This window comes from Aquila chrysaetos, chromosome 1 (genome assembly GCF_900496995.4).
Source record: "Aquila chrysaetos chrysaetos chromosome 1, bAquChr1.4, whole genome shotgun sequence".
Lineage (NCBI taxonomy): Eukaryota > Metazoa > Chordata > Aves > Accipitriformes > Accipitridae > Aquila > Aquila chrysaetos.
Genome location: NC_044004.1, coordinates 79,658,504 through 79,682,243, shown reverse-complemented (window position 1 = coordinate 79,682,243; position 23,740 = coordinate 79,658,504). Strand labels below are relative to the sequence as shown.

Below are 23,740 nucleotides of genomic sequence, written 5' to 3'. Positions count from 1 at the left end.
GGGCACCAAATTGGCATTGAATTTCAAGAGTGGGGAGCCTACTAGACCTTTAAACGTTTGAAAATCTCAAGTGATTTTAATCTCTTTGTGCTTTTAAATACATTCCCCTTTCAAAACATGCTTAGAGTTACTAATTTCTGACTATAGTAATGCTTTTAATCACTTTATTAAAATCATTGTGTTATAATGTATGTTGACTTTGAAAACTCTCTGATGACCTTTAATGTATAAATATTTTCTTTTCTTTCAAAGGTACTGCATGAGTGCCTGTCTCCAAGTGTGTGTGTCTGTGTGTGCGCGCTGTAGCTGGCCATACACTTCTGATGTGCTGTGTACAGGGTCACAAATCTCCAGAGTCCAATGTGTTCATGAATTATCAACTATCGAGTGCTCAGTTGAAGACAGGCTATTTGGAGGAATGTGCACTCCGAGTCTCATTTTGGAGGAGGCTTTTTGCTCTTCTGTTCTTGTTTTGCAAAGTTTTATTTTGCTTTGGGAAGCTAGGTTTCTTTGTTACACCTGGAAAACTGAAAGAGTGAACAGCAGAGTGTAAGAGTTTGGGAGATAACTCCTGAAAGTAATATGTAAATCTTGGGAGTTACAAGTCAAGAAGAGCATACTGAAATCAACGAGTGAAGTTGTAGCTTTCCCCTTTCTTCCTGCATGCTGTTTTTTTGTTGGTACTAATTTAGTGCAAGTACATGTATGCTGACAGCCAGTGTGCTAACTGTCTGAGAAATGAGTCAGAATTTGGGGGAGTTTAGGATTAAGTTCTTTGATGTGGAATAGGCTTCATCTAGCTTCTTTCTGTCTTTCTGGATTTTTTTTTTTTTGATTGCCAGTAACTTTGAAACATGACTAAAATGCTGTGTACGTACTTGACCTGATCTAGAGAAACATAATTGTAATAGATGCTGTTCACCCTGGTGAATGGAGCAGTGGTTGGGGGCACAAGAGATCTGAATTTCATTCCTAGCTGTGTCCCAAGTTTACTGAGTAATCAGTGGAAGGTGTTTTCTCTGGTGTGTGCCTTTGTTTTCCTATCTCATGATTCAGGGAGTAAAACAGTATTTGATAGCTGGTCATCTTTATGAGGAAAACAATGGAGTTTGCATGCTGTCTTTAATCTTTAAATGGTGATGAAAATATCTGTTACTTCTTTGTCATATATAAAGAGCTGTTTTTAAATAGCAAAATCAATTGAAAAGACATTTACCTGTAAAAAAAAAATTATATTGTTATATTAAATTTCTGTGCCAGGTGTGTTTTCTACAGATATGTTTTTATGGTGGGTTGTTTTTTTTTCAGGCCCTGCTTGACACTCAGAATCTTTTGAGAGCTCAGATTACAAATTTTACTTTCAACCTGGGATTTTCAGGGAAATTTTATCACACAGGTAAGAATGAAATACTAAAATCACTTTCATTTTGATGGTGTTTTTTGTAGTGTGAGGAAAGTAGGAATGATGGAGACTAAGGGTCTGAGTAGAGAGAAGAGTTTCCTTCATAGTAGGATGACTAAAAAAAATCAAATTGTTCTTTCTTCCAGGTTGCTTTGGGACATACGTTTGTGTGATTGACCGAATCAAATTTTTCTCTTAAAGTTATTACACTGGATTAACCTTTTGTTAGTGCTGTAGCCTGTCTGGAAATAACCATGTAGGTAGAGTCTGTAAACACCTCTTTGCAGCAACATTTTTATTTAAAAAAAAAGGGGGGGGGGAATGTGCATAATGGTCCCGTAAGTAGAGTAATGATGTGGAAGTAGGAGAGCCAGGCTGTAGTTTCTAAGAGAAAGACTAAGCCCTTCGGGAAAGTGTACTGTCAGACTATTAAGTATCCTGAATAAGAGGAATGTTCCTCCTCCTCCTGCAAACTGGGACATGCAGAAATGGCAGTCATAGGGCCAGGAGGAGACCTTGCAAGCAGCAGTCCAAGCTTGGGATTACAGCTTTCTGTAGGGGTTATATGTGTTACATACGTGTCATTGGATAACAGTAACATCAATCCTGAGGGTGGAATAAACACCTTACTGTTAAATAAACCTTACTGTTAATAAACTCTTACTGTTGCTTTATAATTTCATTCAATTTGAGCTAGCTCAGATGCTCACTATAGAAACTCTCCCAGGAAATGGGTAGAGGGAGGCACGTAGAATAGGTGAACTGGATTTTTCTCTGCATCCATTTCCTGAGCACACAGAATTTAGGTGGTAATTTTAGGTGGGCTGGAACATCTCGGAATGAGGCACCTGTAATTCTAGTAAGCTGCAGTGCCTGCATTAGGTGCTGATGTGGAACAGATTGAATTCCTCCTCCCCTTTTATTAAAATTCAGTTCCTTTCAACCTGTTGTTGAGTGGTAAATTCCACCGATCAAATGCAATTTTCTATTGCCTTCACTGAGGGATCTGTTGAGCTACCACAGTTTATCCTTTTGGATAGTTTAATCTCTACTGTAGAATATAGCAATGTATATTACCCATTAAAATAATATTACACTTAAACCACCGTAGAAATAGGGAGAAATAAAAGAAAAGGTATTAAATAGGATGTGATATAGAAGAAAAGCTGCTCTCTACTGTCAAACAGAAAGAAAAAAACTTGCATGCAAAATAGGACAACATCAGGGCCTGGAAGAGAGAGACAAAAGACAACAAAAGATAATGTCACAGTTGAAGGATATTACTATGAAAAGAGGGAAGCGAAGCGACATGTTAGCTAAGACTAGGAACCAAAACCAGATTTATTGAAAACCAAAGAAAGATATACAGAGCTTGAGTATGCTCAACTGCTGTGCATGTTACATAGCAGAGGGATGAGCGTAACTCTTCTTGTGCTCAGTTGTACACTTTGTTCAGTATTACTTGTCATATTAAGAAGAGAAGAGGCAGGGAAAAAAGTTTGTTATTTAGAGCTGAACAGCTGGAGAAGAAAGCAGCTGGAGCTGCACAGTTCCTCCACAGGTCTCTTGGGCTCAGAAGACTTCAGCTAGACTTGGTAAATGTCCAGGTTTCACCCCTGCAACCCAGATGTCACCTGCACAATTCAGAGAGACTAGGGATGCCTTAACTTTTTCACATTCAGGACATCACTTGCTCCACCCATTCCCATCCCTTCCCTCCCTTTCTTTTGCTTAAAATGGCCCAGCAACACAGTCCTGACTGCCAAGTTTGTCACCAGTGTCTCAGCAGGCAGAGGTACTTTCCCAACCACTTCTTTTGCCTCAGTTGATAGTTCAGGTGCTTTGGAGGGAACACGCACATGGGTTTCCTGATTTTGGCTGAGGAGGATTTGGCAAAGGTATTGCATGTTTGTAGCACAAACTGACCCAGCTACTGGCTGTAAAATGAATGAGTTGAGCCTGTCTGTTACAGCCCATCCCTTGCTGTGGCTTTCTTCCTTTCTTGATATGGCTTCTTCTCCCTGATCTGGCTATCGTATGACCTTTAGGCACTCCTGTCACTTTCTTTGATAGCATGTGAACATCACACAGGGCCCCACGGACTCGCATGGAGTCCAGAAATCCAAATGATCCTACAAATATTGACACATCATTACATATGTCTGCCCGCATTTTTCATTCACTGCTGTAGTTCCCTCAGAGGTAATGAGGAATAAAATCACAACAGCGAAGGTATGTCAGACAAGGTTTACTGAGAGAAAAAGGAAAAAGCAAAAGGCACATGGGGTTAGTGAGAGTATGGCCATACGGATGCAGAAAGCATCAGAGCTGAACATTTGGCTAAAAGACTGAAAAAGGAGAACAGATTTTGCAAAATGCTGAGGGAGAGAAAGGATTTGTCAAGTTGTGTTGATTGTTGGCAGGAGTAGGAACCATCAGTAAAGCAGGAAGCAGGCACACTGCAAAGGTGTGTTAAGCTATAGGTTGTCAAAGTTCAGCTCATAGAGTCCTTGTATGGCAACCCATTAAGGGGTTATTCAGATTTGGCTGCCTTTGACAGGACTTTGTCATTAAAAGTGCACTGGGACTAGGAAGAATGTCTGGGCTTGGGGATGGAAGGGGTGTCCTGATCTGCCAGCTAATTAGACCTTGACACTTCCCATCCCTGAGGTGCTGTCAGATACCCAGGCCGAATCTCTGTGAGCAGGTTATACAGAGCCGAGGCACGGGCCCGAGCACCGAGAGCGGGTTGTCATTGCCCTTGGATTACCAAATGGCCTCTGGAGTGCTCGGGGTCCCGGCCAGCCCCCAACTGCCTGCACCCGGGGGAGCAGAGGCAGGGGCCTGTCCCAGTGGGTAGCTGGGGTGCAGCTGCTTCTCTCGCAGGCCGGGAGGAGTTGTGAGTGTCAAAGCGGCCAGCCGGTCTCAGGGTTGGAGGACAGGCCCCACCACTGGCTTATTTACTGCTGTAACTGCAGCACGAGAAGCGTGAGAGAACGGCAAGGCCGTACGCTGCTGCCTGAGTGATTCCTCTTCATCAGCGCTGCAATTCAAAATGGCTGCAGGGCCTGTTCCACACACCACATCCTTAGGAACAGGCAGGAGAGCATCTGAAAAGACAGGCCTGGGGTCTGAGAAATATCTCGGTGAGCTGCAGCCACTCTTTAAATCTCTTGAAAAAAAAAAAAAAAAAAAAAAAAAAAAAGATGCACATTTCTAGGAACTCCTGAATAGGCCATGATCAGAAAGGTAAGAATTAGCAGGGAAGAGAAAATAATTGTATTATGCATAATATTTTGAAAAGGCTGCTGGAAAAAATACTTCCACATATCATAGGTAACGAAAGGAAAAGAAGTTTGATTGGGGAGTTAATTTAGTTTGGATAAGGAATACTAGAAAAGAGTTGTCAATGTTTTCATTTATACTCTGTATTAAACTATCTTGTGTAAAATTTATCTGATTCGGTCCCTTAAGCTACTGATGTTACTGATATAGCACATGCATGTGAGGACAGTGTTGTACCATGCGTTCAAGATGCCATGAAAATGGAGCTTTCGGTCTTTTACTTGACTATGATGACTTCAGGAAAAGGAACGTGTACTTGGAAATATTTAAAGTCCTCAGTACTTTAAATGGTCACATTTTATTATGCTGATTTCTTTCTTATATTTTCAAACATTTGTAAGAATATAATAAAAGTAGAGATTTTATTTTTTTTTTTTTTTCAGGCACCGAGGAGGAGGATGAAGGCGATGACCTGTTGTTGAGGTCCGTGGATGAGTTTTGGTGGTTTCCCCATATGTGGAGTCACATGCAACCTCATCTCTTCCACAATGAGTCATCACTGGTGGAGCAGATGATCCTCAACAAAAAGTTTGCCTTAGTGAGTTATATTTTTGCATTTTATATTGGATTTAGGTATTCAGAAACCATTATTCCTATTTTGTTGGAAAATCAATCCTTGTAGAATTTGTTTTAATCTCAATGAATTGAAAAAAAAAAGAAAGTTTTGATAAAGGGCTTTTTGCAATCACTCTGCTTTGTGCTATGAAAAACCTGTTTCTCTACAGTTTGGATTTCCTTCTCAATTGAAGTTTGATCTTTTTGTATTACTTTATGAAAAAAATTGAATGGAAGAATTCTTTCAGAATGAAGAATTAATTATGTTCCCATCTTGGAAAGTCAATATAGATAAAAATTCTTCTATTTCAATATTTTCCTAAATAAAATTTTGTCCAAATAACCCATTGTGTAGATTAGAAAAAATCCAGTTTTCTGAAAGAATAAATACTCCATCAAAACGTGTCAAATGACTTTATGAAAACACTGCATGTTAGGATTAATGAAGTGTGCCACATTTTCAAAGATGCTTTTCTGCAGTGATACCTAATCACATCTTATGTATTCCATTTGGATCAACTTTATAAAAAATTGTTTGGAAAAGCATTGCCTTTACTAATTATTTAATCACAGCAAAGCTCTGAAAAACAAATGTTTCACTGAGAATATAAGAAAAAATAAAACCAGATCTTTAGGTCTGACAATACTAGAGAAACAGACTTATCTTTTCTCTACAGTCAATTTCATACAATAAAACCAAACAAAACTGCCATACATAATACATATTATTTGTCTGAAGAAATGGTCCAATGTAAAGACATGAAGAAGTGTGATATCAGAATATCTCAGCAAACATAACTTGTTTGCTGAAATACATCTACTCTTCCCAACAGCCCAATTTTATTTCTCCCTTTTCAAAATAGACTGGTTGCTCCTTAGCTGGCAGGTAATGACTTTGTTCCTTGAAAGAGCAGGGGGATTTGAAATACCAGAACAAAAAAGACTGCACTATGGTCATGTGTCAGTGAGTATAGGACGAAGGTATAGACCTAGAATATCAAGCAATTAAAATTTGTATTTGAAAACTTTGCTTTTAAGTAAGGTATATGCTTTCTTTCAACCAAAGATTTTGCCAAGTTTACTGTAAACTGTGGTTGTACTGAGTACAGGTCAGCTCAATTTTACTGTTTACTTTAAAGAAAGCATTTTAGTAGAAGTTAGAACCATGACAATTTAAAAATCCAGTGTGCAAAATTCCCTTTTTTCTATGATTCTGTGTACTGTTGCAAGTTCCACTGGAAATTAAGTTAGTTCTTGTAGTTCTGGTGTGACCTAAGACATCCTCTGGGATTAGTCTACAGTATGTAACCATTAAAGGACATTATTAGAAGAATTCATATTCAACCTTGTTTTAGGTAACTTCATCAATTTCTGTTTTCTTCACTACTTTCAATGCTCTTAATACTTACAGATACCTTATATTACATGTTTTTCATGTCTGAAGCTATGTATAGATATATAAACATGGAGCTACTCATTATGTTTCACTTGCGTAAAGCATTTAAATTAGTAACAAAGGTAAGTATCCTGCTTTTTTGAAAGAGGCTGAAATTGCTGGTGCCTCATGCATTATCAAACTGAATGTGTATACTGTGTGTTAAATGCTCAACGTGGGAATTACAGTCACTAAGAAATACTGGAGACACTGACACATTGAAGATGATAGGCTCATAATTAGAATGAAAGATTTTAATTACATATTTATTACTGCATATTGTAAAACTTGAGGGAAAAACCCTTAAAAATCAGACATTTGTTTATAGCTGAATGAAGGAGATAAAATGGGACACTAAAGAATGCAATTTCTTAAATGTTCTGTAAAGATTTTTCTTTCCGATGTTTATGCATGCTTAAGGGAAGCAGAAAAGATAAAAGGAAGAGGAATTGAAATATCTGTGAAGGAATTAAATAGTGTAAAGCTGTGTAACTGATGGTGTATCCATTCTTTACCTCCCCATGCAGTAAAACCAATAGGCCAGATCTTACTCGTTCCTACTTTGGCAGATTACACATAGTGCACCCCAGCTGTAAACCAGCAGATGATGCACTCCCTGGCTGCGGCGGGGTTGCCGATGGGGTGTTTGCGTCTTACCCAGGAGCAGTACAGCCTTACAAGAATTCCAAAAGCTGCACCAGCCTCAGGATGGTAAAATCTTATGCCCCATTATGTGTGCCACAAGTTGCTAAAGGGAAATACTAATTCCACTAGTTTTTTTTAATATAGAAAAATTAGGGTTCTCAACTATGGTTAAACCATACCTGTCTGTTACACACGCCATTACACTAGGTTCCAAGTAGCCCTTTAATGAGGGAAAAATAGCTTTCTTCCCTTACAGGCTTCATATCTTTAAAGTCTTATTTCTCGTGTTCTTCCAGAGCAGAAGCAAATGTTGCTTTTTGTGAGTTTGCTTTGTTTTGAGCTGTTAGTAAAGTTAAATTATAACAGATACGTCTAATATTGAATCCTGATTATTTAAGCTTTTTAAGTCCAGTACATTAGCTTTCCTGCAGTAATCCAGTCCTCCTCCAGAAAAGATGGTTTTACTAAGATCATGCACCCATTTTTCTTTGAGATAAGACTTAGAGAGTTTTTCATGTTCCGTAGTAACTAGTTTATTCAAAGGAAGAGACCCAAGTATCAACCAACTCTTGCCTTTGCACACTAAGTATGATTAGAAAGTATGGTGAAGATGACCATACAAATAAAAACAATATAAAAAAACCCCTAAACAGAATTCAAAGGCTGTGCAAAGGCATTTTTCCTAAGTCATTGCAATGCAACAACATCTTATAGATAGTGTATTCTGCTAATCAGACTATCAAAGAAATATCTGCTATATACTGTTCCTTAGAAAAGTAACCTGAAAGGAAGCAGAAGAGGTGTCAAAATTCATTAGAGTATGTTGGAAACCAGAAACTGGAAAGAAAATATATTGAATGTCAACAGAAGGTAATACCAGCAAGGTCAGTATGTAAACAAGATAAATGACAGGAGTCTGCAAAAATAGAAGATGTACTACAAAAGGGGTTAGTCTACAACATCTGCCTATTATCCTCAGATTTTTACTAGTGGTTATCTTTTCTCCGTTTTCAAAATGACACTAAAATGGTTAAGCTGGTTTTTGAATATGGTTTTATGTTTCGAGTAGACTAGAGGGGAAATGCAGTGACTCTGTGAAATTCAGCTAACAATCCAAGTAATTGTGTAGGGACATGTAGTGGAAATCACACTTCAGTTATTGTAACTGCCAAGTGCTACCTGTTGTGTTGAATACATGCCAGTGATTTTCTCTGAATTCTTAGTCTGTGAGCAAATTCCTTGCAAGAACTTGAAGGAGCGCAGCTTTCTGTTTAATGTAGATTGACGAAATCAACGTAAAATACATCTATATCACTCTTCCCTACATACTCATAAAAATATTTATTAAAAAGACTTTTGTATTAAAATCCTGCGTTTCATCTTCACCATGCTGCCTTCCGTCTCCCTTACATATCAGCATATTTTGATATCACTATTATTTGCATTTCAGACCTGTTCTTGATCTCTCAAAAACAAAGGATTTGAGAAATGCCAAAACATCAAGTTTCTTAAATTTTTGAAAGCAGTCATTGTTCTGTTATGTTTTAGGAACATGGTATTCCGACTGATTTGGGCTATGCAGTGGCTCCACACCATTCTGGAGTCTATCCTGTACATGTTCAACTTTATGACGCCTGGAAAAAGGTCTGGAATATCAGAGTTACCAGCACGGAAGAATACCCACATCTGAAACCTGCAAGGTATAGACGAGGCTTCATCCACAAAAATATCATGGTGAGTTGTATTTATGATGTTCATATTACAACCACGCTACCATTTTACAAACAATTTATTTTTAAGTGGAAAAGCACGGTATCCTGAAAGTTCACATTGTGAGAAGCACATATTGCTATGCATAAGTAGCAAGATATATTTGACAGTATCTTGTTAATTAAAATCAGTCTGTTGCTGATGATGTTACTGCTGATGAAGGTGGCCTCCAGGCACCCTGCTGTTAACAGTTAACAGGCTGTTAACTGTTCTAGCCCTACTGTTAGTACTGGTTCAGAGATCTCAAGGAAAAAGTCAACTTTGCATCTTTTAACAGAATATTACGGGTTAGATTTCTAGCAGGTTTTAAATTTGCATAGTACCATTAACTGCAAAAGAGTTTTGCTAGTTTATGCCATCTGAGAGTCTGGATCTTGGTGCATAAATATTTTTTTTCTCCCATTTGAACAGTGCACAGTTGCGCTCATTTTGCTTCCTGCCACACAGAGATGTGAACTGTGCTTTGCGCTGTGGCTTAACCCCACAGCTAGGCTTTGGGCCCAGGCAATCAGTCTGGATACAGGGCAAACACTCAGAAGGTTGGAGGGAAGGAAGACACACACATACCACACACCCCTCCAGGCTATGAAACTGCTCTGTTGAGGCAGCCACAAGTCAAATCATACAATTTTTCTGTATTACATAATTCACAGCATTGTTCACTGGCAGCAGTGTTTGCCAAAAGGGGTTATACAAAACTGACATGGAAGGCGTTATGCTAATTCCATCTGGTCACTGGGGCGTAGGCTACTTCTGATTCACATATTGTCATTATTATCTGAGAAGTGTTTCAAAACTACTTTTCAAAATACTTGATGGTATATTCTCGAGTAACTTTCTTTTGGAGCATGTAGGAGAGTGGTGAATGGGAAAGATCCTAATGTGTGTACTGTGTTGTACTTCTGGCTGCAACAAGCAGTTTTGGAGGGTCAAGTGCCTTAATGCAAGACTGCCACTTTGTTTATAACAGAATTCTGGTGGTGTCCTAGAGTTACCATGGATACCACTTTTCTAAGCAAAATAATATTTAAAAGTTTTGATCTATTTTTGGATAAAGCAAACTAAAACCATCTTCAGACATCCAGGAAAAAAATTGACACCATACAGATTTGAGCTACAGTTTGTTCTTCTCAAAGCAATAGCTGCATGTAAAATAAAGGGTTTGTGGATATGCTCAGGGGGCGTGAAGCATTTGAGGAAGATTGATTGACTCTCAGAATCTCCAAAAATCTCTTTCATAAATTTTTGTAAAAACATGTCATTTGAAGAGACATAATGAGATTTAACACAAGGACACTGGGGCCAAGAATGTATTTCCAAGAACAGTCGTATAAAACCACCTGTTTTGGGAGTCTCAAGCTTTCAGTTCTCCAGGGCAGATGCATTAATATTTTACATCTGCAGGCTTATAGTGATGAATACATTCAGTAATAAAATCGTTGTGTAAGATTTGCCAGAGCATTTCGCATCCAGTACAGCTTTATTCCCTGCCTCTGTGAAGAATTGTTCTCATATTTCATCAGTGAAATCCAAAGGTTTTTAAAAAGCATATGCAAGTTTATAGCAAATGTACAAATTCCATACATTTTCTGACAAAACAGAATTTACGATCTATGGTCACAGTATCCTGTACATTACAAAAAAGATGTTAAGAAATGAAACTACAAGAAATAAAGAGTATCTACTAAACCACAGTCTATGTCAAGTAAGGGATGTATGCTTTAAAAGTTTAAGCTATCATATAATAAATGTTCTAAGTTGGACTAAAATGTCTGAGAACAATCCCAGTTTAAGAATTATACATGAATATCAATACTCAGCTGTTGATTTTCCATAAAAAATAGATGTAATTGAAATACTCTCCAGTGAATTACTTTCTGAAGTTGATAGAAAATATTTTGAAGTTCTGCTGGAAAACTAACTGCATTTATTAGCTCTTCCTGTTCAAAAGACTTGCTCTTTGCATATTTTTAAATACTTTTGTTTATGCTACTCTTTATTGCAACTGGTCTTACAAAACTAGTACAGTTGAATGAGAAGCAAATCTTTCTTATAATGTGAGTATTATCGGCAAAAGTCATCATGTGTCAGTGTAGAATTATTATTGGTGGTGATGCCTAAGCCAAAAAAAAAAAAAAAAAAAGACTTTCAAATTCAAGTTTAAATTTACAACAAAGCCATTGTTCAAATAAAAAGTGGAACTGATTAATACAATATAGACTGACAGTATTTCAGATTATGTTTCAAATTATTTTAAAATTTTAGAAATCTTTGATGGCCAGGCTTCAAATACTTGGTTTTAGGATCTGGTGTTACAGACAAAATTAGTTTGAGGAGGTTGCTGAATTGTAACTCACTGATTGAGATCAATCTCCAGTTTCATACAAAATGTGATGAATTTTTGGATGTTATGCTTTCACTGATGATAAAAATGTTGTTTCTTTCAGTAAACACTATTTATTGATCTGCCAGTGTATTAATTCAACTAGATCATTATTGACTTCTGGCAAAGTTACCACAAAGGAACATTATCAGTTATGTGTTACTTACCTGGCATTTATTATCTCATTAAAAGTATAAACATCTTTGTTTTGTGAATTTCTCTTGAATCTTTTTTCTTTTTTTTTTTTTTTTTTTTAATAAATTCAGGTGCTTCCTAGGCAAACTTGTGGCTTATTCACCCACACAATTTTCTATAAAGAGTATCCTGGAGGCCCAAAGGAACTAGACAAAAGTATTCAAGGAGGAGAGTTGTTCTTCACAGTGGTTCTCAATCCAGTAAGTATAGTGTAATTTTGAAATGTTTTTTAAAAAATTAGTTAAAGGAGAAGTTACTGAATGCTTCAGGGCTAATCAGCTGGGTCTCCCAAATAGTAATGATTAGTCACAGTGAGCTTTTCTGCTTTTTCAGTTAATTTAAGATCTAATATTATGTATGTTCTGTTAGTTGTGCAAAGATACATACTCTTTTTGACGATTGTTTTGTTAGTAATGCAGTAGTAGCAGCCTTTCTTGTTGTTCTTTACTTCTGCATGAAATAAGAACCCTGAGATTTCATTTTTTAAAGAATTCCAGTGTCAAGAACTGATACTACTATGATACAAGTACTTCAGGTGAAGTCCATTTTCCTGCTCTGCCAAATTCATAATCAGAAATGTTGGGAAAGCTCATTGCTTTGAGAAAGTTGCAAGCAAGGAGTGCTTGCGCTTAAATCTGGGTTGAGAATTTTCAGTTGCTGATTCATGATAGCTTCAAAGAAAAGATCCAAGTAAATGAACCACTTAGTTAATACATCTGCTTAACCTTTCATTTATCTTTAATGGAAGAATGAACAGCAAACGAGGCTATGAAACTATGGAATACTGACAGAAGAGAGCAGTATAGTACTTCAAAATGGCATGGGATTAGGTCAGTTGCATCAAAACTGACCTTTTAGACAAGCTTTTAGGTGAGTGTTTCATCTGAAGTCCAAATGAAACTTAGAAATAAAATTTACCCGTTTTATACAAATGGAATCACTAGGACTCATTTTTTCAGGACACCAAGGGAACAGAACATGTTTCCACTCAAATCCTTTGGAATAATAGCCTAAGTATATTGGTGCCCTTTTTTAATCTTCCATAGTTTAATGAAAGTCCAAAGGAAAAAAGCTTCTGTCAGCTACTTCAGCAATTTATACGCAGGTCTATTTTTCAAGCCTCAAATTCTTTCAGGCTATAGTTTTGGTTCTTTGAGAGCAGTTACTGTGTTTGTTCTCCTTTTTCATGTTCACACAGCAGAATTAGGAAATAAAAACTTCACTTCCTCAGCACACATGTGGTCTCCCTTCTAGAGGATGGCAGTAGTCCCAGTCCTAACTTTGATGGTACATATAATTTCAGGCACAGCATGTTAACAGAGGTGAGACCTGGAAAATTCCTTGGATGGAGGGTATTGATACCATAGCAATGCTTTGGCAATATATGGATTTTAACTTAGAGTTACTAGCTTAACAAATGAGACTTAGAGGAAGACATATAGTAACAACGTTTTGAGTCAGGACAAACCGTATTCCATATTGAAACACAGCTTAGCCAAAAACTATTTTACTGTCTTACAACAGTAGGGAAAGAGCAAAATTTAGTATGGTTGCTCAAGGCATAAGCCTTTCAAATTAAAAGAATGAAGAGAATGGAGGGCAAGACAAGATAAGCAGTGAAACAATCATGATTATTGGTATTAATCATAGAAGTTTGATCATGCCTGCCTAACATCCTTGAGTGTGAGTACAGTAATGTCTTTTTATATATTACAATTACATTTTCAATTTATGCATTGCAATGTAGACTGTGTGATCACCTAGTTCTGAGAAATATGATATCCCCAATACAGTACAGGCTAAAAGAATAGAAGTTAAATGCACTGTTTTCTAAATACAACTGTAAATTAATATCAGACCAAAATTTGCCCAAGACAAATTGTTGTAATCCTTTTAAGGAGTGCCTTTGAAAAGGTGATGCGTCTGGTTTTAAATATCTGCTTATAAACAGTTTCTAAAGTTCTAAGCGTTCGCCTGGCATGTAATCAATTTAAAGATTAGGGTTTACATCTTTGTGGTTTTTCAGTATGACATGTATTTATACCATAATTTGCAAGTCAGAGTTGGGCAAAGATTAGGCATTAAAATTAAAACTAAGTAGCTTTAAGAATTTGCCTAATTATGAAGTGGTATTTTGTTAGAAGTGGCATTTTGGATTTCATAAGCTTTCCTGTGTTTTCATTAAAATTGCTGGGATTTCTTAATGTGAAACATCCAGCTTTTTAGAGGATGCAAAAATTCTGTTATGAGACATTTTCTAAACGTTATTTTTCACTGACGTAGAAATAAAAAGAAGCAGCATTGCCTAGGAATCATTACAGTGTCAGCTAAATAATATTCTCAACAATGAGTACATAAATTTTTAATTTGCAAAAATGGAAAATGTGGGTGTAAATTAAATGTAAATCTTAACAAAGGCCTTCATTACATTTCCTGTTTTTTTGGATAACTGATCTTAAGTGAATATAGTTTCTGAGGTGTAAGTTACTAGGCTGAGGCTTTAGAAACTGAGTACCCTACACTGAAATAAATCCCCCAAGAATAAAGCCCAAAATTTCTTTGTGGTTTGGCTGTGTAATCGTAGCTATTCACAAGAGAGGCTCTGCTTCCTTATAGTGTGCTAGATAAACCACAATCTGCAGAATAAACCACACAAAACCCACAGGACCATATGTGCATCTGTAAGCTTTTGACATGAGAACCAGCATTATTGCCCTGTTCCCAGGGCATTGTACAGTCAGAAGTCCTGCAGGTAAGAAAAGTATTGGGAAATCCTGCTCTACAAATGATCTCTGCTGGTTATATTTTATATAGGAACTAAGAGTTGGTTTGTTGGAGTCGCTAATCTTGTGGTTGGCAAGCTGTGGTATGCATTTATATCCCCACACTGCTGGTTCGATCACGATAGGATGGTGGCTGTAAAGTGATCTTGACAGCTCTGCCTGTTGTGTTCATAACGCATCTAGAATGCTGAAGTGCCACCGAGCTGAAAAAGAGCCTAAGTAGTAATATAACAGGCTATCTACTCTTCCAGTAATATTTTGTATGTCTGTCTGCTGTTAAAGATCTTGCTGACTTCAGTGACCCTTAGGCAAGATTGCACTATATCAGGATCTTGCACAAAATGTTTTACAGCGGGGAAAAAAAAAAAGAAAAAGAAAAAGGAGGAAAAAGAAAGAAAGAAAAAAAAAGAAGCCTTCAGAAACCCTGTATTATTAGTGTACTGGCATTATTTTCCCCACATTATCGGTTGAGTAATTGACTTAGATGGAGGTTGTGTGACTTGCACTAATTTAGCCAGGGAATTCTGTAGCAAAGCCACAAGGAAAACATGCGTTGTAGAAGTCTTTAGTGACAAGTATCTTATCTGGTCAGACAGCTCTCTGTCTTTGTTCTATTATTTTGCATTGTTACTATTTTTCCTAGCACTGTACTGACTTTAAAACATTTTAGCAAGTATTTTTCTGGATAAACTTGTTAGAATCTTCAGTGACTTCAGATTCATCTACCTCTGTCTGCAATATTCAGTGAAATTCTTGGATTAATAAAACAAATTTCTGTTACACATCTCTTGGAATGAAATTTTACCAGTGTCCTAAATATGTCTGGTAAATGATGAAGGAAGTGAGCAACTACATTTCAAGCTATATATAATGATGAGGTAGGTTTAGACACTGCCATCAAGTGTATCATTTCTTCTCAGGTTTGCCGGTAAATCTCTATCAATACTGACAAGACTCTATCAATGCTTCTGAACCGCTCTGAAAATAATTAGACCTACGAACCAAGCCAAACTAAACATAGCTGAACTGAGCATGCCTTTATAAAAACTATTTGATTATTTCTTTCTCTCTGCCCCTGTATATTTTCCTTATCTGCAACTAGGAACATACATACATATTGCTTCTCTATGAAAATATGTCTGTACTAGTTACTGGTCTATGCCACAGCCATTGTTTATGTAGGTAGTTGATGTGGAACATGTACAATAAAATAAGCAAAGTAAGAACTGAGACCAGAATAGTTCAAAAAGCACTGATATTATAAAGTTTTCAGAGACCTAAGTTACAAATGAGCTTCTTTTAGTTTGCACATGTGTTGCAATGGATTTAAGTATAAAAACTTAACTGAATAACTAAGGCTATCTATTGAAAAATTATTTGTTTGATGTACAACAGTACTGTTCAGTCATTAACAGGAACATAACAAATCTGACTGTTTTGGTGAGTAGCTATACATGTTATGATAATACATGTATGTAAAGGCTATACACCCTTCATCTTTCCAGGAAAAGTAAAAATTGTGTCTCAAAGGATTCTGCTAAGGACAGCACTGCATATTGCAGCATTTTCTCTAATGATGTACATGTTGTCCCATAAGAGCAACTATTAGAGATGAGGTATTAGAGCAGCTATTGTCAGATGAACACTTGAAATTCACTCACCTGTCCCACGGGGCTGATGGAGGCTACAGAGTAAGAGGCAAACATGTTGAACAGCTCTTGTTCTCCTTGAGGCTGCATGGCCGGCAGCCTAAGTTGATGCAAGTGGTGTGTAGCTTACTCTGTGCTACACAGACAATAGGAAAATGAGTTCGCTGTTCACTGTTCTATGAAATAACTTGCTTATAGTTAAGCCAATTTTAAAAGGCTCTATTGCGAGCAGCATGTTATGTCCCAGTAACAGAAGAGAAAGGTTCTTATCTGTGAGTTTGTGTATTTGGATTATGTGGAATGTACACGAATCAATATTCTTAACATGTGGATCTGAACATTTTGCACAGTGAAGTCAGTGGAATTTTTCCCATTTCCTTCCCATTGTCATTCCCGTTAGTGGGATAATATGTAGGTATATCCATGTTCCTTATTCTTTAAGGCATTGCCATACTGTGGAAGGAATAGAGTGGAAAATAATGCAGAGTGTTGTATAATGAAGTTCTGGAAATCCATGCTACTCTGCAGACTCAGTCTTTTGGGCAAACCTGGAAGCAGTTGACTGAAGAGGACTACAAAGGACTGAGAAAAACTCCCAATTTGAAGAGAAATAAAAAATGATCAAAATTGATTATATTTGAAGAAAGATGACAAACAGAAGCAACTATGAAATTGCATGAAGAACCTAGACAATGAAATCCTGTTACCTGTCTTGAAACAGAAAACCAGAGGATAGCAAATTAAATGAGGATGAGAATTTAAAGGAGAATTGTATAGGAATCTTCCTCCAAGGTAGTGTTTATGACATCAAGAACTTATCAAGATTTGAAATACAGAATTAAGTTTGATTGGATATTCATGCCTGTAGTAGTTGGTAAGATATGGATTCCATATAAACTTCCATGCTTTATGTAACCCTTGAAAGCAGGGAAGACTTTCATAGGAGATTGTTTTTCACACATCTCCCAGCTGTAGAGTATCCTGTACTTTCCTCATACGTATCTGATACTATCTGCTTCCTTAGACAGCATGCTGCACTAGATAAACAGGCAGGACAGACCTACTAGTTCTATTCATTTTTTAATATGGAAAAGCTTACTCTTTTTCTAAGTGCAAAGTTTCAATAATGAAAATAAAATTCATGAAGCAGATCAACAAAATGAAATAGAGTATATCTCATGTGCTTCCTACCAGTTCTTTAGATTTTATTCCCAAAGGTTATTCAAATTTGTTAGTCTGTTTGGTTTAGTTTTCACATGATGTTTTGGAAGGTATGTTTTGATTCTAAAATCCAAGTAATCTAGTAAACCAAATTTTTCTTAATATAAGACTGCAGCTTGGATGAGAGGCATGGTCTAAAACAATATTGTACACTTCTCCTTTTCTGGTAGCATCAGTAAAAGTTAAGGTGTCTCAGTCTGACTTTGTAGGAGGCGTACATAACCCTGTCCTAAAATACCCTTTGAACTATGGAAGATACAGATCAGGAGCTTTGCTGTTCTACAAGATGAATGTTTAAGGGAAAACGGTTCATGAAAATCTTCCATACCTTTTCTGCCCCCAAGAAAAACAAACAGGATGGAATACAGTAATTGCATTACATGCACTTACATGCACTTCCTTACAAAGTACTATGTGTCTACAGATCTAAAGAAAAGGGAAAATGCCCTGTGGAGACAAATTTGGTGAAAGCCTTCAAATGGTTGACAGCCCAACAATGAAACTAATGTGTAGCCAGCTGTGTGTTCTCCATATGGTTACAGCAGTACTCATCAAGAGGGAAGGCTGTTAATGGTTTAGGCCCTGTGTCTGATTGATCTTAAAATAATGTAATCTTTGTATGTATTCAGTTCTAAGTATTATTTTTCTCTAATTTTTACCTCTCCCAAGTTACAGTGAGTAGAGCTGTTATTAAGCTAATTGACTTGCAGCAAGGGAGAAATTATCTCCTTTAGCACTGAAAATGAGAGGATTTATATGAGCATCAGCAGAACCTACTGTATCTTAATGTGACCCTGAACAAGATGAATAGTCAGGCTTTGGGACTACAGAGAAAAATACAAAAATAAAGGCATTCAGGCTCAAATCTTCCCTTTCTGCCTGTCCCGCTTTGCACAACCTCCTATTTAATCATACTGAGTGTGAGAAGCAGGAAAGATGACAAAAGTGTTGAGAAGCACACTGGTGTGGGGGGTTCATTGTAGGCATCCCACAGTAGCGCCATCAGGAGCACAGCCTGACCCCTCCGGTGGGCCCGTTCAATTCAGGAGGCTGGGCCCACTTCATGGGTGAGTGAGAGAGGCAACAGTTTCATCTCTTCCCTGTCCTCTCATGCCCATTTTAGGAACTCTTGGGAACTCCCACAATAGTTTGGGGAGTTGCCATGAATTGGGGCAGTGGAGGAAGTCAGTTTTGCCGAGCATTTTGGTTGACTGCAAAATACAAGTATTCCTTGCCTTTCTATCTGTTCTTCAAAACCCATTCAAAAAAGCCAGACAGAGTCTGGTATTTTGTGGGTGGAATAGACAAAATATAAAAAATCCTAAATGAACAGTCGGGATTAGCTATCTCATTAGAGGTGATTCCTTGTAACAGTATACAGTAAATGCATTGAAATTGTGGGCAATAAGAAAACTTTACCCTTCTATGATTCTTCAAAATTCTCAAATGGGAAGCCTTGTACAAGTGGTTTGCAGCTATTAGTGAAGCTTGTACAGTACTGCCAATTGGGAAACTGAGACAAAGGGTAATGAGCAATTTACAGAGAAAGGCAAAAAAAGTTTGTGCAACAGCTGAAAATAAACTCGGGTTTCCTGACTGTCAGATTAATAATTCAGAACTACACCAAATACGTAATTTTGTTTGATCTTATAAATCTTCCCTGGCTCCATTATATTTATAGTGGAGGCACTGCTGTGTAAATCAAATTCAACTAGCTGGCTTGCTGTCTTTGCAAGTGGACAGATCATGGCAGCTGTGAAACCAGCAGGACAGCTTCAGAACGAAAAAGGGATTTGCAGGCTGGAATCTCTCTGTGGTGGAATTGAACACAGCTTTTCTGGTAGCATACAGGTCTAAAAGGAATATCTTTCAACTATTAAAAATACATATTCAAGCATAGACTGCAATCTAATTCATTATTCTATCACTTTGTTAGTCTAATGGAGCAAAACCAGCTGTTACTGAGTCTCTGAATACCTGAAACAAAACTGTTCTGAGTAACATGGAGACAATATCAGAACTGCAAACAGAGCATGCACAATGCCAGATTAATTGGAATATAGGCGTTCTGAGAGTTAGACATACTCTTGTGGCCTGTAAACATTTGTTCAGTAGCTAAAATAGCAGCAATATACTAAATTGGTAATGCATCTGCTTCTAGTGCCTAGAAGAGATCACATAATTAATTGTCAATCATAATTTAACTTCATTTTAAAGTGTTGTGCTTAACTTCATTGAGTTGGAAGGCCTCGGTGCTGCCTTTTAATGTTGTTGCACAGATTGGAGGGTTACACAGTGCCCACGACAAAAGTACCTTGATGACTGTCTTAACAGTATGAATTTATTCATGTTGAATTGCCTGCAATAGATTTACACGTAGTAAAAAAAGGAAAGACGTGTCCAGTCTGTAAGAAATGGTTATTACCAATTTTTTCTTATACTAGCTCATCTAGTTCCAGATTTAAAATAATAATAAATCTGTTTAACAACATCAGTGTTACTGCAAGTCTCAGTCCTCCCTCCGCATCCCTGATGCTTGCCAAAGAGGGTACAGCTAACCTCTGAACAGGGAGTCTTCTCTCTGCTCTTGGGTTACAGTCCGATCTCGACGGCTTAGCGCAGTGGTCTCCAAAGTGGGGTACGTGCACCCCAGGAGGTGCGTAAGGTGATCCATTTGGGTGTAGGAAGAAAATATTAGAACTTCAGTATTAGAAGTGTGTAATTTATAAATAAATATACAGATACGGGGGATGCATGCTCAAAAAATTTGTACTGATAAGTGTGCGTGATCTAAAAAGTTTGGAGACTGCTGGCTTAGTGGACTACTGTTCTACAGGCTTTTTACTGTTCTAGAGGCTTGTGTACTTAGCTTGTTTCACTCTGCTGTAGACATTGCCACTTCTTTTTTTTCCTGCGTTATTACTGTAACTGAAACCAAATCAAAAAGTCCTCCTGATGCGGTACACCATTAAGGAGGTATAAACAGAAAAGGAATATGAAGAAGAAGAATAGTGAGGTGTGAGCGCAACCTATTCATCTGCAAAATGTTTGTGTAAAATGGAGTTTGAATGTGAAGCAAGGTACATTTTGCTTATCAAGATATATGGGAGAGAGTGGGAATATTTGCAGGTTGCCCAGCACAAAGATATCCACTCTGCTGCTTTCCATTTTAGCAGCTAGTCTTGCTCACCATAAATAATTTCTGTCCCAATGTAGAGAAGCTTCATAATTCACCCTTCCAGACCTTCACAGGGAGCTTGGTAAGAAGAAAAAAAAAAAAAAAAAAAAAATCTTTCCCACTATCCTCGAATGGTTCTTCTCATCCCTGCCTTTTCAAAAAGAGACACCCCTTGACTCCAGGGGGAAGAAGCCAGGAATGCAAACGTGGCACAAGCCAGCAGCCATAAGAGGGGCTTCTCATGCTTGGGAATGAAGGGTAATGTCATTCCTTTGAGAGGCAGGCACCTCTGTTTTTGTCAGGAAAATGACAACTGTTATCAAGACTGCAGAAGCTTAGGTAGTAGTGTCCTTGTGTATAATTTTAATAGGTGCAGCATCCTAATAATGTTGATTATGTAGTGATCAATATTTTTTAAAATATCCAGCCTGCTAAAATAACATCCATCACTAGAAGCTGGGTAACTTGTTGCATTGTTTTTCATTTTGTGTAAGTTGTTTGTTAAGCATCTATTGTTTTCTCTGTTCTTGATACATAAATTAGATCATGCTGGTTCATCTTTTCCTGATACATGTGATTTAATGGCAGCACCTCAATCTCGGTCTCAACTCTAATTTGTTGACCTAGAAGCTATTGTCTCTAATTGGGAAATGTTGTTGTAGTAAGGAAATACGCAGCACAGAATGAGCGTTCAAAAACATAAAAGCTGTTTCTCCTGAGTTCTTGTCCTCATTTCCCTACATCTCTGCAGTAGTAGTCAGAATCTCAGATAAAATCAGGGCTTGGGAAGGAAAGCAGAACAGCAATAGCCCTCTGCCCTTTCATTCTGGGGAAGAAGTGCAGAAATTCTGAGGAGAGGCTGAAAGGAGCAGGTCATACAGCTGTATATAAGGCTCTGTGAGAAGGCAGAGTAAAGCACCTTTGCTACTCTGATCCAAAGATGGGTAGGAGCAAGAAAGGAGCTGCTGCCCAGAGGCCAGATTTAGTCCTGAACGATCATTTTAAAAATTGTCTGCATTCCATTTCAGTCCCCTCGTGAAAGATATTAAATCCTGTGGAGAGTGTGCATTGACGTGCAACCAAGATGATAGTTTGTTTATGAGGAACAGCTAAAAAGGGTGATCCTTCTCGCACTGAGATAAAGAAAATGCTGAGATGCCCTGAAAGACATTATTTTAGAAGATGGCTGGCAATAATAAAATCAAATAAGGTCTTTTTTAACTGAAAGGGAGGCTAAAATGCTTGTTAGAGTAAATATAAATCTATTCACAGCCACTTCCCTTTTGAAGAAGGAATGAAGAAATATACGAAGCTCTATTTATATTTTACAGCATTTCCCAGAGGTGCAAGATTATTGAACAAGCAGTGTTATTTACTAGATCCAGTCTTCTGAGATGCCGACAAAGGATTCCTTTTATATCTCCTGATCTGTAGTTTTAAGAGAATAAATCTTTTAATAGCATAGCATGCTAACAGTTGGCACAGAAAGAGTAATCATTGTCATTAATTAGAACTTGTTTGAATGAAACAGAATGTGATATGCTAGAGCAAAACAAAGCATCATAACTCAATATGGAAGGCAAAAAGTAATTACTATGTTTTGTCTTGGTCTGAAACTGCACACCTGCAAATGGCAGGGTAATGATACGAGTTTCCATCCTTCTGCACAGCTTGGTGGGAAAGCAGGGAAGTGGGTAGCAACACACCATCCCCTGCAGCTGGGCCAGCGCCAAGGTGAAATCCCTCAAAATGGCACTTGGGTATCATTTTCTCCTTGTAGCCAGAGAAACCGGAGCATCAGCTTACGCATCTGTCCCGGCGCTGTGGCTGCGTAGCTGTTGTCAACAAACTCCCAGGAACACCCCTGGAGTAGGAGAGAGCGGCTGGCAGGTTGGCATCACATACTGTAAGCCACCTCTCATAGGGGTCCCTGTTGTGCAAAGTGGTCCAAGATCCGTCCTTCTCAGGGAAAAGTAAATGTGGCCGTTGCAACATCACGTTCCTGTTAGTTACACAGGCTGCTAGCTTAGCCTGTAAAGACCTTTTGGAGCTGAAAGCAAGAGTAAGTAGTTCTCAGGTCAGATCAGGTGAATTAGGCCCTCGATCAGCAATATTTTGTTGTTCTATGAAGCACCGGATTGTAGTTTGCTAATTTTACATAGGTAGTGATTTTACTAGGAATTTGTACAGTATCGACAGGAGAGGAAAAACTTTTGCTCAGATTTTCCTGGAAGATAGTCTCAGCTGATCTGTAGTATTTTTGATGCCACATAGACGTAAAGGAGACCTTTTCTACAATATAAAGTTGTATATTAGAGTATGTGTTTGGTTACACTAAGGAACAATTTGGTTACACTTCTTTACAAGATTTAGTCATTTATGTTTAAAACAAGCATTTGATCATCTTTCTTTTTGTTCTAAATAATTAACCATAAAGTACTTGACATAAAAAAGTAGCTGTAAAATGGGAACTAAGGTCTCTGATATATTTTTCCCTTCATTGACAGTTTCATATGCTGGAAATTATTTATGATGATACGTCCAATCAATTTTTCAGCCTCCACTCCGACATTCTTAAAATTATAGTGATATTCCTTTCAGGGAAAGAATAATAGATATTTTCCCCTAACTAGCAATCTTTTCAAGTTCTCTTGCTTTTTCTTCCAGGGCAGTGCTGTAGTTGTTGGCAGGTAAGGAGTTGCCAGGAGGTGAACTGACATTATAAATGTCAGAGGTCAACCCATGTGTAGGAAAGAAAGAGGCTGTCAGGAAAACAAGTTAACCTTTTTTATGGAAACCCTCTGATTGTATCTTTGTTGAGAACAACGTAGTCATATGGCTGGTCTGTTCCTGCTTTGAGAACTGAAATCAAAAAAGAAACTTGAAAAGGTTATACATTTGGCAAAATGCTTATTATTGGTTGCCTAAAGGGGAGGGTTTGGGTTTGTTTTTTTTTTTTCCAATCTCAGTCCTCTCTGAAAAGAAAGAGTGTATCCTAATGACTTGGTGGTGTATATCTTCTAATTTTATTTGAGTCAGACAAACTGAAGCCCTCAGCTTACTTTATAAGCCAAGAGGTGTCACCAAATGACGCTATTAATAAAACACATTTTCTGTGTCCATTCAGTGCAAGTAGTCTGTAGTGTTGCAGTTGGGTGTTCAAAAATAGATGTTCAGTA

General features: G+C 37.6%; 1 protein-coding gene across 6 annotated transcripts in view; it reads left to right on the top strand.

The window, feature by feature from the left end:
- LOC115345977 (bifunctional heparan sulfate N-deacetylase/N-sulfotransferase 3) overlaps positions 1-23,740 on the top strand; it is a 336,206-nt gene that overhangs the window by 291,525 nt on the left and 20,941 nt on the right. For all 6 annotated transcript variants that reach the window (XM_030025568.1, XM_030025577.2, XM_030025590.2 and 3 more), the window contains 4 exons: positions 1,309-1,396; positions 5,131-5,285; positions 8,931-9,116; positions 11,802-11,930. In XM_030025568.1, the coding sequence (XP_029881428.1) occupies positions 1,309-1,396; positions 5,131-5,285; positions 8,931-9,116; positions 11,802-11,930 (558 nt within the window). The remainder of the gene's footprint in view (positions 1-1,308; positions 1,397-5,130; positions 5,286-8,930; positions 9,117-11,801; positions 11,931-23,740) is intronic.